This window comes from Oenanthe melanoleuca, chromosome Z (assembly GCF_029582105.1).
Source record: "Oenanthe melanoleuca isolate GR-GAL-2019-014 chromosome Z, OMel1.0, whole genome shotgun sequence".
NCBI classification, from domain to species: domain Eukaryota; kingdom Metazoa; phylum Chordata; class Aves; order Passeriformes; family Muscicapidae; genus Oenanthe; species Oenanthe melanoleuca.
Window position 1 is genome coordinate 40,449,004 of NC_079362.1, and position 15,288 is coordinate 40,464,291.

The 15,288-nt window shown below is 41.5% G+C and overlaps 1 protein-coding gene across 2 annotated transcripts in view; it reads left to right on the forward strand.

Annotated features, from left to right (window-relative positions):
• The first annotated feature begins 329 nt into the window (after positions 1-329).
• The window catches only part of FRMD3 (FERM domain containing 3), a 120,896-nt gene continuing 105,937 nt past the window's right edge, over positions 330-15,288 (forward strand). The window contains exon 1 of one of the 2 annotated variants that reach the window (XM_056514441.1): positions 330-610. In XM_056514441.1, the coding sequence (XP_056370416.1) occupies positions 512-610 (99 nt within the window). In that variant the 5' untranslated portion in view covers positions 330-511. The remainder of the gene's footprint in view (positions 611-15,288) is intronic. The other variant, XM_056514440.1, reaches the window with a different exon arrangement.

Below are 15,288 nucleotides of genomic sequence, written 5' to 3' on the forward strand. Positions count from 1 at the left end.
GGGGGATGTGCCCCGTTTGCAGGGCATCGGGCGTTCCCACGCGGGTACCAGTCTCTCAGGTGCACTCAAAACCAGGCGAGGCACGCCCGTGGCGGGGAAGGCGAACAATCGCGCTGACCATGTCCCTCCCGGCACTGCCCGCCCGGCCAGCCGCGCAGGGAGCGCCGCGGGACCGGCGGGGCGGAGAAGCGGGAGGAGCAGGTGAGGGCGGAGAGGTGCCCCCGCGGGCCGCGCCGTGCCGCGCCGTGCCGCGCCGTGCCGTGCCGGGGGCGGGCGCAGGAGGATGCTGAGGCCGGCCAGCGGAGCGCATCCTGACGCAGCGGCGGCCCGAGCCGCGGCGGGCGGGCGGATGGCGGGCGGCGGGGCGCCGCGGGGCTGAGGGGTGGGTGGCGCTGCCGCCGCTCCGTGCCGTGCCGCGCTGTGCCGTGCCGCGCCGTGCTCGGCCGGGCGCCGCTGCAGGCTGGCCCCCTGCGGCTGCCTGCGGGGCGGCGACGGCGGGCGGGCTGCCGGGATGATCCGGTTCCGGAGCTCCAGCATCAGGTCGCTGAGCGCGGAGATGAAATGCACCGTGCGGCTGCTGGACGACTCCGAGATCTCCTGCCACATCCAGGTGCCGGCGCTGAAAGGGGCGGCGGCGGCGGGGCGGCTCGGGGGGCGGCGGCTCGGGGGTCGCAGGGCCCGGGCTTGGCCGGGCTCGGCCGGGCTGGGCTCGGCGCGGCCGCGGCGGGAGCTCCGCTCGCCGCACGCCCCGTTCTCGGCGGGGGCTCCGCGCACCTGCGGCGCGGCTGCTCCGCCGCCTCCCGGCGCTGCGCCACGGCGCTGCACCGCCCGGCGTGGAGCCGCGGGATCCGCCGGGCTCCGGCACCCCGGCACAGCCTCCCCGCGGGCGGCAGGAGCGCCCCGGGCTGCGGTGGCCCGGGCGGGAAAGGGAGATCCCGGCGGCGACTTCCCCGTCCCGCCAGGCGGTAACGGGGCGGCCCGGGCGGCACCGCGGGCTGCGGAGCCGCTGCGCGGGAGGACTCGCTCTCCGGTACCGGGAAAGAAAGCCCTACCTTGGAGGCAAGGCCCGCGGCGTGCGGGAACCGCTGTAAGCGAGATAGCGGGCAGAGTTCAAAATGAAGCTCTGCCCCCTCTTCCTCTTCATCTAAGACAAAAAAAAAAAAACTTGAAGCAGGGTTTTCAGTGATAGTAGTTGCTGTATGGTTGGGAAAAAAGCCCCCAGTTTCGCCGTAGTCCCTCTTCCTAATTACTTAGTCCCTGGTTTTATTCCTTCAAGTAATATGGATAAAGATGCAAACAGTGAGGAGTCTGTGATTTTCTGGTGGAGTAGCAATGTTTGTAATGTGTGAAAGCAGGGGTATTTCAGGTGTTCTAACAAGAACCGTAACTCTGGTTACACCATGGAAGACTTAGATATTCTTACAGATTTAACTGCAACCATTAAAATCAAGTTACCCTCTGAAATTTCCATAGCATTCACAGAATAACAGAGATGAACTTGGCATCCAGATCAGAAGATATGAGTGCTCTTTTAGGAAGTTGTTTGTCACTCACAGTTAGTATTTCTGTCTCTCTGATAGAAAAAGCTCTTACAGCTTTAAATCGAGTTGGTAATCTTATACTAAGACTGTTATGGCACCTCCAAGTACCATGAAATATAAGTTCAATTTTTGCTTGAACCAAACCGTTTTCTGTTAGTTCCAGCAGAGCTATTTAACACCAGAAAAGAGTAAACTAGTTCCAGTTAAAAGGGACCTAAAACAATCACCTAGTCCAACTGCCTGACTGCTCCAGGACGGACCAGAGCACATAGCCTGTTACTCAGGGCTTTGCCCAAGTGTCTCTTTTAAGGCACTGACAGGTTTGAGGCATCAATTCCATGAAGCCTGTTCCAGTGTTTGACCACCCTCATGGTAAAGAAAGGTCTCCTGATGTCCAGTCTGAACCTCTCCCAATACAGCTTTGAACCATTCCCATTCCACATTCTTCTATGCCAGGAACAGACCAGCACCACCTCTCCAGGTCCCCTCCTCAGGCAGCTCTACAGAGCAGTGAGGTCACCCCTGAGCCTCCTCCTCTCCAAAACACACAAACCCAGAGCCCTCAGCTGCTCCTCTCAGGATGTGCCTTCCAGCCATTCCACCAGCTCTGCTGTCCTCCTCTGGACCATCCAAGGACCTTCCCACCCTTGTCAGACCGTGGGCCCAGCACTGCTCACAGGACTCAGGGTGAGGCTGCACCAGGGCTGAATCCAGCAGGATGATCCCAATCACCGCTGGTGATGCTGTGTCTGATGCACCCCGGGGTGGGGTTTGCCCTCCTGGCTGCCCAGCACACACTGCTGATCACCCTGAGCTGCTGCCAGCCAGCACCCCCAGATCCCTCTTCCAGGGCAGCTCTACACACATTGCTCCCCCGTCCTTGGTTGTGTGGTTGAGTTACTCTCTAACAGCATGTAACCTGGAAGTAACAGGAACTTACTGAAAACATTTTGTACATGTATCATTCTAGTGCTCTTATTATTGAAGAGCATGGTTATAAGATTTATTGGGTAAGAAGCAACATGGCCTTCAGAGTCTTTTCTTGAAGCTTAATGCAAGCTTTGCATTACTTATTTGGCACCTTTAAAAATTAGTTCCTTTAAACAATCATAAATTTAAGGTTAGAATCTGAGACAGTGTTATGACAGCTTTTTAGATTTGAAGCATTCCACAGATTTACACGTGCTAAGAATATTCCCTTCAATGCCTACAGGGTAGAAAAAAAGAGTTACTTTAGGTGTTATGTTGGGCAGGGTGAGGCAATCGGTTCAGAACCAGTTGTATGGTATTGCATCATTGTGGCTCCTTCTGCAGGCAGGAGAAAAATCACTGTTGAAAATGTTTTAACTATTAGAGTTCTAAGGATAATTCTGAAGATTGACTTCTGTTATAATCTCATTTGGAACTTGCTTTCCTGAGTCTGCGCACTGGCAGAAACATTTAAAATTCAGGAATAGCTCAGGTTGTTTCTTTATCCTCTTGTGTGTGCATAGCTTTTAAGACACTAGACTAATGAATCCCAAACCACTCAACTTTTTGGCTGTAGTCTTTTTGTCAGACCTGAAACCCCCACCTGCCTGTTAGAGCTATTTGTGCATATTGGTGCATGTTCACTGGGACAAAATAGCCCAGATGAGGTGCTGCTGGGTTAACAGTAGAGATGCCAGGGTTGTGCCAGCTGGAACATGTTGGACAGCTGTGTTTCGGTCATTAAGAGGATAAGAAAGCCTAATTCTACAACACTGAGAAATGCCATCAGAGTCTTTTAGGGACACAGGATGCAGTAAGGAATGTGACAACTGAAATTCTAGCTGTGCATATTCAGGGAAAAGGGAGGGGAGATATGTAGCTAGTCTGGATTGTGAGGTGTATAGATACAATTTTCTGGAGTTTAGCACACCAAATTTTGCCAAATCCTACTTTTTCAAGTATATCTTCCAAGCAGCCAGCTTGTACACATAGTTTAGTATTACAGGACCCTGGCACCACTTCTGGGCAGAGGTGTATGCTAATTTTCAGATGCACTGTCGATCTTTGGGCCTACAAAATATGCAACCAGAATTGTATGTTACTCATCTAAAACACTGGGAGGTAGTTCTAGGAAAAATAAGCAGGAGCAGATATCTCTAAAAGCTCCTGGCAGCTGGGAATGGACACGGGGATCAGGCAGGGAATGGACACGGTGAGGGGATTGGGCAGGGAATGGACATTGAGGTGAGGGGATCGAGCAGGGAATGGCTTTTTTTTCCATCCTGTAAATTTCTTGTAAATTTCAGTGTTTAGATAGGAAAAGAATATGCATTTTTCTTTTTATTATAGAGTTCTTTCAAAGCAGTGTTTCATTGAGCCGCCAAGCTAACAAAGTCTGCTTTTGGATATAACAATTTTAGCAAATAGTCTAGTGACAGCATATGGAGTGGTGTGGGGAGAATCAGAGGTGAATCATGCACTTTCAGACTCCAGCCAACTAGTTATCGAGTTGTGCAGCTGCCATGTAGGTCACCAAGTTGCTCAAGGCTAGGTTTGCAGCGCAGAGGTCAAGATTCAGTGCGTTGTCCTCCTCATCTGAGAGACCCTGTGACTGCAAAATAGGTGAAGTGGTGACAGACACAAGAATGGGCTGGGGCCTGAGGGACACCTAACTAATTCTTGTGGTGATGTTTATTTTCCCATGATTTTTGTTTGTGAAGGCCCTCTGTGATCTGTAGTCAAACAGTCTTATAGCAGCAGTAGGGTGAAGCTGCTGTGGCACAGTTGAATTTGAGAGGTTATGAAAAACAGCCTGAAGGGACAGTGGCCACTGTCTGTTTCCATTTGTAAGAGAAAGAGGTGACCTGCTTGTGCAGCCTGCCTGATAAAAAACAGAACCAGGGTTTGAAAGAGGGCAGTGGGGGAAGTAGGTCTTCAAAACAATTGGAAATGAGTCTGGAGCAGCAAGAAGAACTCCTTTCTGAACGTATTAATGAGATACTTCTCAATGGCATAATGGGTAAAAACTTCAGCTTTTGCAGACTTCAGGCAATAACTTAATGCAGCAATTTAGCCTTTTAGTAACAATAGCCTAGACCAAGTCTTGGCTTAACCTGTGCCACTTGCTCTCTCCTTAGTTCAAGTTTTGCTTTACTCCTTGAGATGTTCAGGTCCAGCTGTGTACAACTGGAGATAAGTTTGGCTGACTGAAGCTTTTCTCTCATTTGGAGCTTGTTATTGAAAGTGGTATGAACGTTTCTGTGTGTGTGTTTATTTTTAGAAATACTGCATGGCTGGGTCTTCTCGTGCCTCAGTCCATGTGTAAGATTGTGTTGTAATGAGGACTTTTTAATTACACAGGTTTTGCTTTGTATGAGCTTTCCCATACAAAAATCTGTTTGGATATTCCCAAAAATATCAACTGGCTACTATACTGGTTTTTATTGTTTAATTGTATGTAAATAGTTATTTGATTGGTGCTTAAGAGAAAAAAAATTGCATTTCTATGTCCGTCCAGATTTTGAACAAAGAAAAGATGTTATTCTAAAAAATAGGGTTTAGGAATCAGGGAGAAAATATAGCAGAATAAAACTTTGATTTACTCATGGTTCTTAGACCTTTTAACTCTTTTTGTGGAATTTGAAGTGAAGGTGATAAAATCTGAGAAAGCTCATTTCCTTCTGCTGCTGATGGTTCAATAGCAGAATGGTCTTGTGCTTTACTAATCTAATTTCAGGAGCAGCTTCTATGCAGTTTGAATACTGCTGCCTGTACTTCGCCTAATAATTTACTTGCTTGACTTTTTTTTTTTTTTTTTTTTTTTTTTTTTTTTTTTTTTTAATTTCCTTTTAAATGTAACATACACTGTTCTGTCTAGTTCTTTTTGTAGCACATTGATCACTGAAAAGTTGCCTACTTACTTAATGTTGTCTGCTTGGTCTGTGTCTTGCAGGCAAATGTTAATTTAATAGAGATCTGCTAATGAGAGGACTCTATTTAAAATTCCCATCCCTCAATAAAATGTAAAAACCAAAACAACATGCTGAAGCAGGCTGTGAAATAAAAGTGTAGTGACCACAAGTCTCTCTGTGAGGATATGCTGAATGTCAATGAGTTTAAAAAAAATAAATGGGAAAGGGAAGGCAGCATGAAAAGCGAAGGCAGAATGAAAATACTGGAGAGGCCAGAGATGAAAAGAAGGCAGGGAATCATAGCTGCGGAAAGGGAGAGGTTAAGGGATTATGTAGACAGAAGGCAGGAGATTTAGTGAATTTATATTTATCCTGTAAGCGATGTCAGAAGCGTAACCAGCCAGCGCCTTGAGCTGCTGGATTGATACTGTAGCAGTTCAAAATAGTACGATGAGATAAGGAAGGAGATGCAGGTTAGGAAGAATTATTCTCTGTGTTCTGCTGACACATTTTAGAAACTGCTCGCCAGGGCTTGTACTCCTGACTTGGTGCTTGAGCCTCTAATTGTACAGTTGCAAAGGGGTGCTCTTGGTGAGAGTTGTACATGAGAACACTCTCTAATTAAGCTAAGCCTATGGGTTAAAGCTATCTCTGTTGTAATTGCAAATTTTTTATTAAAGTTGCTGTAAAGTATTTATTTTCTGTTTGTTTGTTCCGTTGGTTTATTTGTTTTTGTTTTTATACATTAATGGTTCTTAAGGATGTGCTCTTAACTCCTTCCAAGGCTGAAAAGGAAACAGGAATAGAACACACTGCTAGAAGATTACTAGGGTGCTGGGAGTTTTCATTAAAATCAAGAAATTAGTTCTCTTGATGGATTTTGATGTGTGTTTCTGAAACTTGGTATTTGCTTAACATTAGTTTCTTTGTCTCTGATAAAGAAAAGATTCATACTTATGTGTGATACGGCCATATTGCTATCAATTCATGAACTCTGTTGCTCTTTCTTGCTATTTTTAAATGAAAATACTCACAAAGCTGCTTTATACAGGATTTTATCCAATATATACTAAATTGCAGCTGAACAGCTTTACTGTTGGCTAAAGCCTATTAATGATGAATGAGCTTTTTACCACACTCATGTTGTCTGATTAATGATCAAAATCTGAAAATTCTCTGTCCTAAAGACTATAATCTTGCCTTTAATTTTTAACTGCCTGTTTGCTTTGTGTTGTGATTGACATTGCAATTAATATTTTGATTGCTAGTAAATAAAGTCATGTGGGTTTAAATTTTTAAATTTTTAAATTTTTTTTTACCAATTCGTTGGTGAAGATAAATGTGTGTTTCACTAAATAGAAACAAGGTAGATGATAAGTAACTTAATATATTGGTCTAGGCTGAAGACTAGAGAAAAAAATGTTATCAAAAATACAGACATCCTTTCACAAAGTTTTCTACATAAAACAAACAAGCTAAAAGGAGAGTTGCTTGTTTAAAATATGGGTATAATCTTTGCACTTTTCGCCTCCTTTCATTTTTCTTTCAGCTTTACATAAAAATTTTTACATTCTTCATAGTCAGGCATGTTTGGATTTTAGCTGAACAGTAGAGGTGGAGCTGAAGTAATGATAAAAGGCAACAGGAAAATCAATAGCACAATGCAGCACATCTTATACCTCCAGACTGCAAATCCTAATTTTCATCCTGTGTAGTAGAAAAGTGGCTCCTGTGAGATACAGAAAGCCTTGCAGGAACTTCACGCACTTTTTTGTCTTGAAAGGGTTTTTGGCACCTCACCACAGTTTTCTTGTACCTTGAGACATTTTTGTCTATACAAGCATCTTCAGTGCACTGATACAGATTGTATAGAGAAGGCAGCCAAAAAGAAATAATATGGCAGAATTAAATGGCAAAAATAATTAATTTGTAAGGAAGTAATGTATTTTCATGTTTTAGTTGTATTTTCCTAGATTGAATTTCCTGTAGAGGTCAGAAATTATTTAATAGTGTGTATCAATTGAACTTTGAGTTTTAAGAAAAGAGGGGATTAAAACCTTTGCTATGGGAAGATGAAATAGAGTCTGAATGGTTTCTGCTGGTCCTCTGTAACAGATATTATATTAAAAACTCAAGTTTTAAATACATAAGTTAAAGAGTGGGAAAAATGGCAGCTGATTTTTCTCTTCCTCCTGAAACAAAGCAGGTGGGTTGGAAGACTGGAAAGCAATTATCTCTGCTTCTTTTCTGTAGCACAGGTCCGTTCTTCTGGGCATTTTGGCATATTAAATCAAACATACTGAAACAGTTCTCTTCATCTTCTTCTTCTCCTTGTTCTCTCTCTCTTTTTGCACTTCCCTTCCATTCTATAGTGTGGATAATGTCACCCTGTTGCAATGTTCATAATGTCCAGATAATCCTTCTCTCCTTTTCCTGTTAAAGTCAAGCTGCCAGCATACGACTTTGGCTGTTCCTTTCCCTGCTGCATATGGAATATATCTCCTTATAGTTCTTCCTTCAGCTGAGGCTTCTTGTCTGTTCTTTCATTTTTGATTGCTTAAATACTGCCTCATTTTCTCCTTAGCCTTGCTTTCTCAGAGACCCATTCTAGACCTTACAAGTAACATTTTTGTTCCTTCCTCTCACTGTGGTTTTAATTCCTTGTCTGATAGTGAAAACATAGTTTTAATAATTCAACAGTAAATAAATTAATATTAAATCTTCCTCTTTCTGGCATGAAATAATAATAAGAATAAAATAATGTTTATGATTAATGATAACTACAACAATCATCATAAGAATAGCAACATCACACTTTTCTTTCTTTACTCTTCCACTGTCAGTTTATGTTATCTTTTCCAGCTACAGGCAGTCAATTCCTAAAAGTGTTTCTGTTTTCCTCTTTTCAGGGTCTAACATGTTTTTGGTGGAGGTGTATTGATAATCAGCTCTTGCCATTTCAGTTTGCTTGCCATTTCAAGATAGATGCTGTTCTGTGGCAGTAGTAAGCCAAGTGTGTGCAGTAATCATCATATTTGTGGTTGCTGCTTATGGGAGTTACTGAAGAATAAACACTGATGATCTAATACTGTTACATTTAGAGGAAAAGTTTCCCCTCCGGAAACTTGAGAGAAAATGTATCATACCAATCTGTATATGGTTAAGTAAACTTCTAAAATTTGTCAAGGCTGTTCATGGTCAGAAATGAGAAGACAAAGGGCAGTAAACCTCAAGTTCTTTTTAATTGGAAGTGTTCACAAATGGAAATAACTCCTGCAGTCATTGGAAGTCCTGCAACTCGAAATAATTGTAGTAAGATACATAAGTATTAAGTGGCTGCAAAATTATTGCTCTTTAAATGCTACCTTTGGAAAATATGTCAAATGACATGTCATTAAAAATACTGTTATTTTCCCCTTGTTTACTTGAACCTCAGGAAGAAGTTAATGATTTAAAAACAAATTTTGCTCCTTTCAAATATATTATCTCACAATGATATTTTCCCCATAGCAACTCTCTTTGGGTTAGAATTGTACTTTAAAAACACAAACCAAGATTATTTCCATCTGAACATTTTTTTCCCAATGTTGTAACATGTAAACTTGCTATAAAAGGGCAATGTTGCAAAGATAACTTTGGAACTTCTGACAACATCATGTAAAACATTTTTCATACCACCAGCCTCTATTCCCACTTTTCACAGTTTTTCACATAACAGAAAGCTAAAAATAGATGTGGTTACAAAATGAAAACAAACACACAATATCTTCACCTTACAAACCCGAACAGTGTCAGAAGAATTTACAACAGGACATAATAATTTATTAAATATGAATAAGGTGAAATTGTGAGGATATTGATGCATGAAGTTTAGACTGCAATGGTATGTATTTCTTTTGTTTTCAGGTGCAGAGACTAGTCAAAAAAAACAGAGTTTCTATGTGTGAACTGCCTTTTGGGAGTGGTTCCTGGACTCTCCTATCTACCAGTCACTACTTGGGAACTAGTCAGCAAGAATACTAATTAGGAGAAACAGTATTGTTGTCAGGCAGTGTCCTAGCAGTTTGCCTGGCTTGAGTACTGGATTTCAACATTCCAAAATGCTTGGAGGGTTTTAGTAGTCTTACTATAGATGCAATCTCCATTTTTAAAGAAGAAAAATAGAAAAAAGGAGATTTATTTTTTTATGACTGGAGATGTATTTTACAGTTTGATATTGAAACATGAAATGGTAGCTGTGTTCATGACACTTTCATTTTAAGTGGAAAATCTCAAGAATTGTGTGGAGGGTCTTAAACAGTTGTTGGTTGTTAAACCAGGAGTCACACTGGTTTTATTAGGTGCTTACAAAACATCTGCAATTAGAATATGTGGCTGTAATCTTGGATTTGTACCTGTAATCTGTTCTGTAATGACAGTCTTGCTTTTTTGGGGGGGTGTGGGCTGTGTCTGTGAGTTGTTCCACTTGAGTGCTCTTAGCAGCAGAGTCTAATACAAAAGTACTCTGCACGACTTCAGTTAATGGTGCTCTGTTTTCATTTTTATGGACACAAGCTCTAAGCCCTATAGAGGACTGATAAATGAGATGTGTTTGGCTGTTTCTTTATTTGAAGAGTACTTGCAAAAATGCAGATGAGATTCTCTACGGAGTGCTATGCATGCCACAGAAATGCTACAGAACATACTTCTAATCCCATTTGTTTAGGCTTTTCAGAACAAAAGGCAGCGGTGAAAATCACATTTACCCTATAATTTAAAACTGAGAAACAAAGGTAAGTACTGCATAGTCAGAGGATGATAGTTGCCCTTGTGTTACGGGACAGTTAGCTAGGGTGTGAGTTAAACTCTGAAGTGTGCTGTGCCAGCCTGAGTTTTAGTGACTTTAGGAATTTGCCTTGAGCCATTCAGTGTGCCAGTGGGTGGAGTGCACCACACACATTGACCCTGGTTGCTCCTGCTCTGTGTGAGTTTTCTTTAGCTCTGTCCTTGGAAAGGGAAGGGAACAGCAGGGGCTTTTGCAGATGGTGCTGTGAGTGATTCAGTGCACAGATCCAGCCATTCAGATAAAATCACTCCAGCAGCTCGCAGTGCCCCTGCCCGTTGCTAGGTGCATATCCAGGGAGGTTTTCTGTTTTGACTGGAGAATACACTCACATTTCCAGGATTTCCAGAGTTTTCTAATATGGTCTGTCAGCTGGTACTTAACAGCCACCAGAACAGGGAAGAGTTGAGCAGGAGTTGTCAGTCCCCAGACCAAGCCATGCTGCTGGATTGTGGGATTAAAGCAAGAAGAGTTGCACACCTAAATGGAAAACGAGCAATCCACACAGTTTCAGGACAATGTGTTCAGGACAGTTCTGTTTGTTTGGTTGGGTTTTGTTTGTTTGTTTGTTGGTTGGCTGGTTGGTTTCTTGGGTGTATGCATTATATGCACCAAACAAATAGCAATTTTCCTTCTCTTGTCTTCGAATCAGAGAAGATTCTTGCCCAGAAGAATTTATGGTGTAATAGCAGTGAAAACACAATAGAGGAATGCTTAATTATATTGTGATGATGAGACCTCACAAAGTAATTCATACAGTTGGGCTGAGTTTTAACTTAAGTGTGGAAAAATGCTGCTATAGAAAGGAAATTCCAGTAGCAGGATGCTGGTATATGTGGGCATGTTGTAAATCATGCTGCCAAAGGCCAGAGGAGACAGGGGCAGAAAAAAACATTATTTGAATAAAGGGAGAAACCCCTCTGTCTCCTTTGTGCTCATGGGGAAGAGAATAAGGCTTCAGTTGTGTAGAGATTTTGGTCATTATGTGGTAAAATGCCAAAAGAGCATTGGTTACATCTTACCAGCATTTGTACCTGGAGTTTTGCTTCATTCTGTTATGTAGAAATTCTTTCTAGTGAAAGAACACATAGTTTTTAAATCTACAGTCACAAACACTGAGGTAATTTTGACTAATCTAATATGTTCCCCTCCTTGTTTTATATTTCACATTTGCTTTCAGGTGTCAAGGGATGAGTTCTTCTTTCAGCTAGGTCTGTGTAAATAACTTTTTCTCTCCTGACTCTGTTAGAGGCTCATTCATGTTGTGAATGTAGGAAGGCTGGCTTGAACTGGGGAGGAAGGGGAAGTAGGAATTACAGTGATTCTCTGTAGCCACAGTGGTTTTGATTGCTACTCCTGCCTTTTGGCAGCTCCTAGCTTACTGCCTTCTCTATAATGGGTAAAGATATCCAATCTGTGCCTAAGCACAGAGGGCAGGACCTGACTTGCCATTTTCACCTCTTTTCATTACCTGCTTCTTCAGTCCACCAGACAGTTTTCAGTCCTTTTCACAGATTCTCTCTGTGGCACTTCCAGGCTATGATTTCTACTTTTTTTTGGAAGTGGGGCATTATACTGTCTTGGAAACAGAAACCTACACGGGTTGATAAACAATTTACTAAAACCTGTAATTATTTCACAGGGATTATTCAAAGAATTGTTATAGATTCTGTAAATAATTTCTTACTTGTGTCCAATGGAGTTTTTCACCCCAAGGTACTTTTTTTAGATCATCATTTTGATGATAATGATCTGAGTTAGTCTTTAGACAGTGAGGGCTAGAAGTTCCATGCAATATTTTGGATAGATGTTGTTTTTCTGTTTGTTTTCTGTTTTCTTGTTTGGTTGGTTTGGTTGTTTATATTTTCAATTGTTTTGTTTGTTTGGCTGGTTTGTTTATTTTGGTAGTCTTTTGGAATTTATTTTCTCCATGAATTATCTTGACTGGCTTGTTATATTTTGCTGCTCTTGTAGCATACTTTCATATAGGGTACATAGGGTAATGCATATATCTGTGTGTTTGTGCACACCCTGTAATTTTCCTATAAAATCTGTACAGTTGTAAGGCTTTTATAATATCCTAACTGTCTCTATGGGGATTTTTTGCAATTCTTTTAAATGTATCAAGTTTTGCAATAATTATGTTGTACCTTAAAAACTTTAATTTCTAATCTTCTTGCTCATTAACTAGGTTATTCATACAAGTTTAATTTATTTTAATTGATTTTAAAATAAAAAAAATCTTAATTTTCATGGTCTGTTTGGCTGATCCCTCTCAATCCAAATGACATTTTAAAAAGATCTTTCCCAAAGCTTTAATGGTATTTATGCATTTTTAAACTGAGATTTAGAAAAACTTACAGTTAAAACTTACAGTATTTATAGTATAGGTCTTTGCCCATTCTTTTTATTTGCAGTGTCGTGTGGAATCCTGAATGATACTGGAGTGGTTCAGAAATAGTGGAAATGTTTCTAGGTCATGCAGGTACTTTCACAAAGCATGAGGAAACAAACAGTTTTTGACAGCTAAACTTCCCATTCTTCCTGTTAAAACTCAGCTATGCTAATATATTACTTGTTATGAAAATTCACATATTTTAATGTTTCTTTTTTTGTGTGTGTGCATGTGTTCACGCTAGAATTTATTTACACACCATGTCCAGGAAATGGTACATAGTTTTCTGTCATGAAGTCATAAGATAAGTGGATATCCCTGTTCTGAAAAAATAGACACAAACTGAATGGTTTTTCATTCATAGCTCCAACATCTGCTTTTCCACCATTCTTTTTTACACTGTGAATGCTCTTGTTTCTTTGTGGCCAAAACTACCATTGTAATCCAAAACCTGTAAGAAAGTGGTATTTTCTTTTTAGATTTTCCATAAATAGTCTGTGTTCTGATAATGGAAGAACTTACACTGCATTTGATGTCTTTCCATTAACCTGCTTTCAAAAGCTTCATTTTTTATTGTTTGGAAAATTACAGGGAAGATGCAGATGTGGATTTAGTTGCCTTTGTCTACTTTCTTCTTCTCCCCACCCTTTGCAGGAGAACCTTTTGGTAAATATGAGGGCAACGATTTCTAAAAATTATTTTGATGCCCTTCTACTTAGCCAAGATGCACTTTGCTTGTATTCCAAGAAGGACTAAAATTCTGCCAGATGTTAAGAGGTGTGGCCCGAGGGTAATGCATTATCCTTGATTCCCAAGCCGGTTATTGGTTTTGCTGGTGATGTCCTCACTCCTCTCCTCAGAGCCTCTGTGGTTCCCTTTCTGTCTGTCTCAGTATCACTAGTATAATTTTTATTAGCCTCTTTCCCTTGAAGCAAAACTCTGTGTTTTCACGCTTGGTCACAAAGGTAATCTGTTGAGAAAAGAACTTCTTTGTTCTGTTCACTGCATCAAAGAGGGTTTTAAACTGCTCTCCTAGTTTCTGTTTTTCTTATGCTACAAGCAGGTAGGCACAGTGACATGTAAATTCTTCCTGAAATTCCCGATTCACTGACTTTGCAGTAGTCAAAGGCAAGAAGAGCTGTGACTGTGGTGAACCTGCAGAGCTGGTTTGTGCCCTACATAATGTTTGGCACTTCTCTGAGACATGCAGAAGAAATTGCATTTTCTAACCTCCCTCTGCCTTCTCTGTCTCCAGAGGATTTCCTGCTTATGCAGTAACCAAAGCGTTTGCTGGAGGAGGATTCTGAGTTTTTATCCTGCAGACTGAATGATGCGGAAAGATTATGAATCCATGGGGAAACCAGTTTAACGAATTCTGTTTTCCTATTGTGTCCATACAAATTTGATATTGCTTTGTAATTAAAGTTGAATCTGCTTCTACAGGATATTGTTTTTCTCATTTTGAACCATGAAGCTTTGCCCATGCATTCCTGAAATAGATCAGCTAAATGTATGCTTAAGAAAGGAGGGAAATAAAAAGGAAAATACTGTCCTCCCAAAGGTTCAGTGGGATCTTTCTAGCAGTATTTCTTTGCAGAAATACCATGAGTTGAGTTGTCTTGCTGAGAGAGGGGTTTCTGCTTTATGAACAAGATAATTGTATATTTCTAAAGTAAACATCGTTCTGACACGATTCATAAATGCTGGATATTTTATGAACTCACTGGAATAAACAAAACAATGCCATCTCAAGCACTTAGTTTGTGGTTAATGTGCCTGCTTTTGCACATCTTTCAGCTACATCAGAGATCAAAATGAACTCCAGCACTTGAGGGCATGTGGGGAGGATTTTAGACACTCTGGAGGAAACTGTGTCTGTAAAGCCTTAATGATTGCTCCTTCATCTATGCAGATTTGCCTTAACTGGTGCCAGATCTGCTGTAATATTGATGACATCCTTCACCTTCTTAGTGGCCCAAATGTAAAAGAGCGTATGCTAGTAGTCAAATTTTGTTCATTGTATAGGCACATCACAAATGTTGAAGCCTACAAAAAGGATGAGGGCTGTAGCTACAGATTTGGCATGGATCATGCTTTCTGTTAGGTAAATGAAAAATGATGACAACTCTGATTTCGGTGCACTGGGCACATCCAATGGCTTAGCTGGTGTGAGAGTTTGATTAAGCAAATTCTGGAAGAGTTCTCTGACAGTGAGGCATTTAATAGCATGTCACAAGATATAATGATGAAGTTGTACATTGAATGACTGCCTTTATCCCTGAAAGAGTATGAGAGTGTGTGGAGGTACAAATCACCCGTTGCTTTCCATCTGCCTTGGTCTTGGCCTGGAGATTTGATGAAGCATTTGGCATTTAGGACACAGCAGTAGTAATTGGTGAAAAATTAGACATGAGTAATAGGAACGTTTAGCCAGACTGGGCAGTATTGGAATTCAGTGTTATGGGCTTACAACACAAGATTGCAGAATGCCTGGAGTGGGGCTGCATTAACCCAGGGCCAGTGCCAGGGCTGTGCCTGGGAAGTGGGCTGACTGATGTGTCCCTCAGAGAAATAAGGGGTACTTCCCATGAATTTTGTGGTTTTAGTGGGACTGTTAATCTCCTAATATCTATTTATAATGTTCCTATG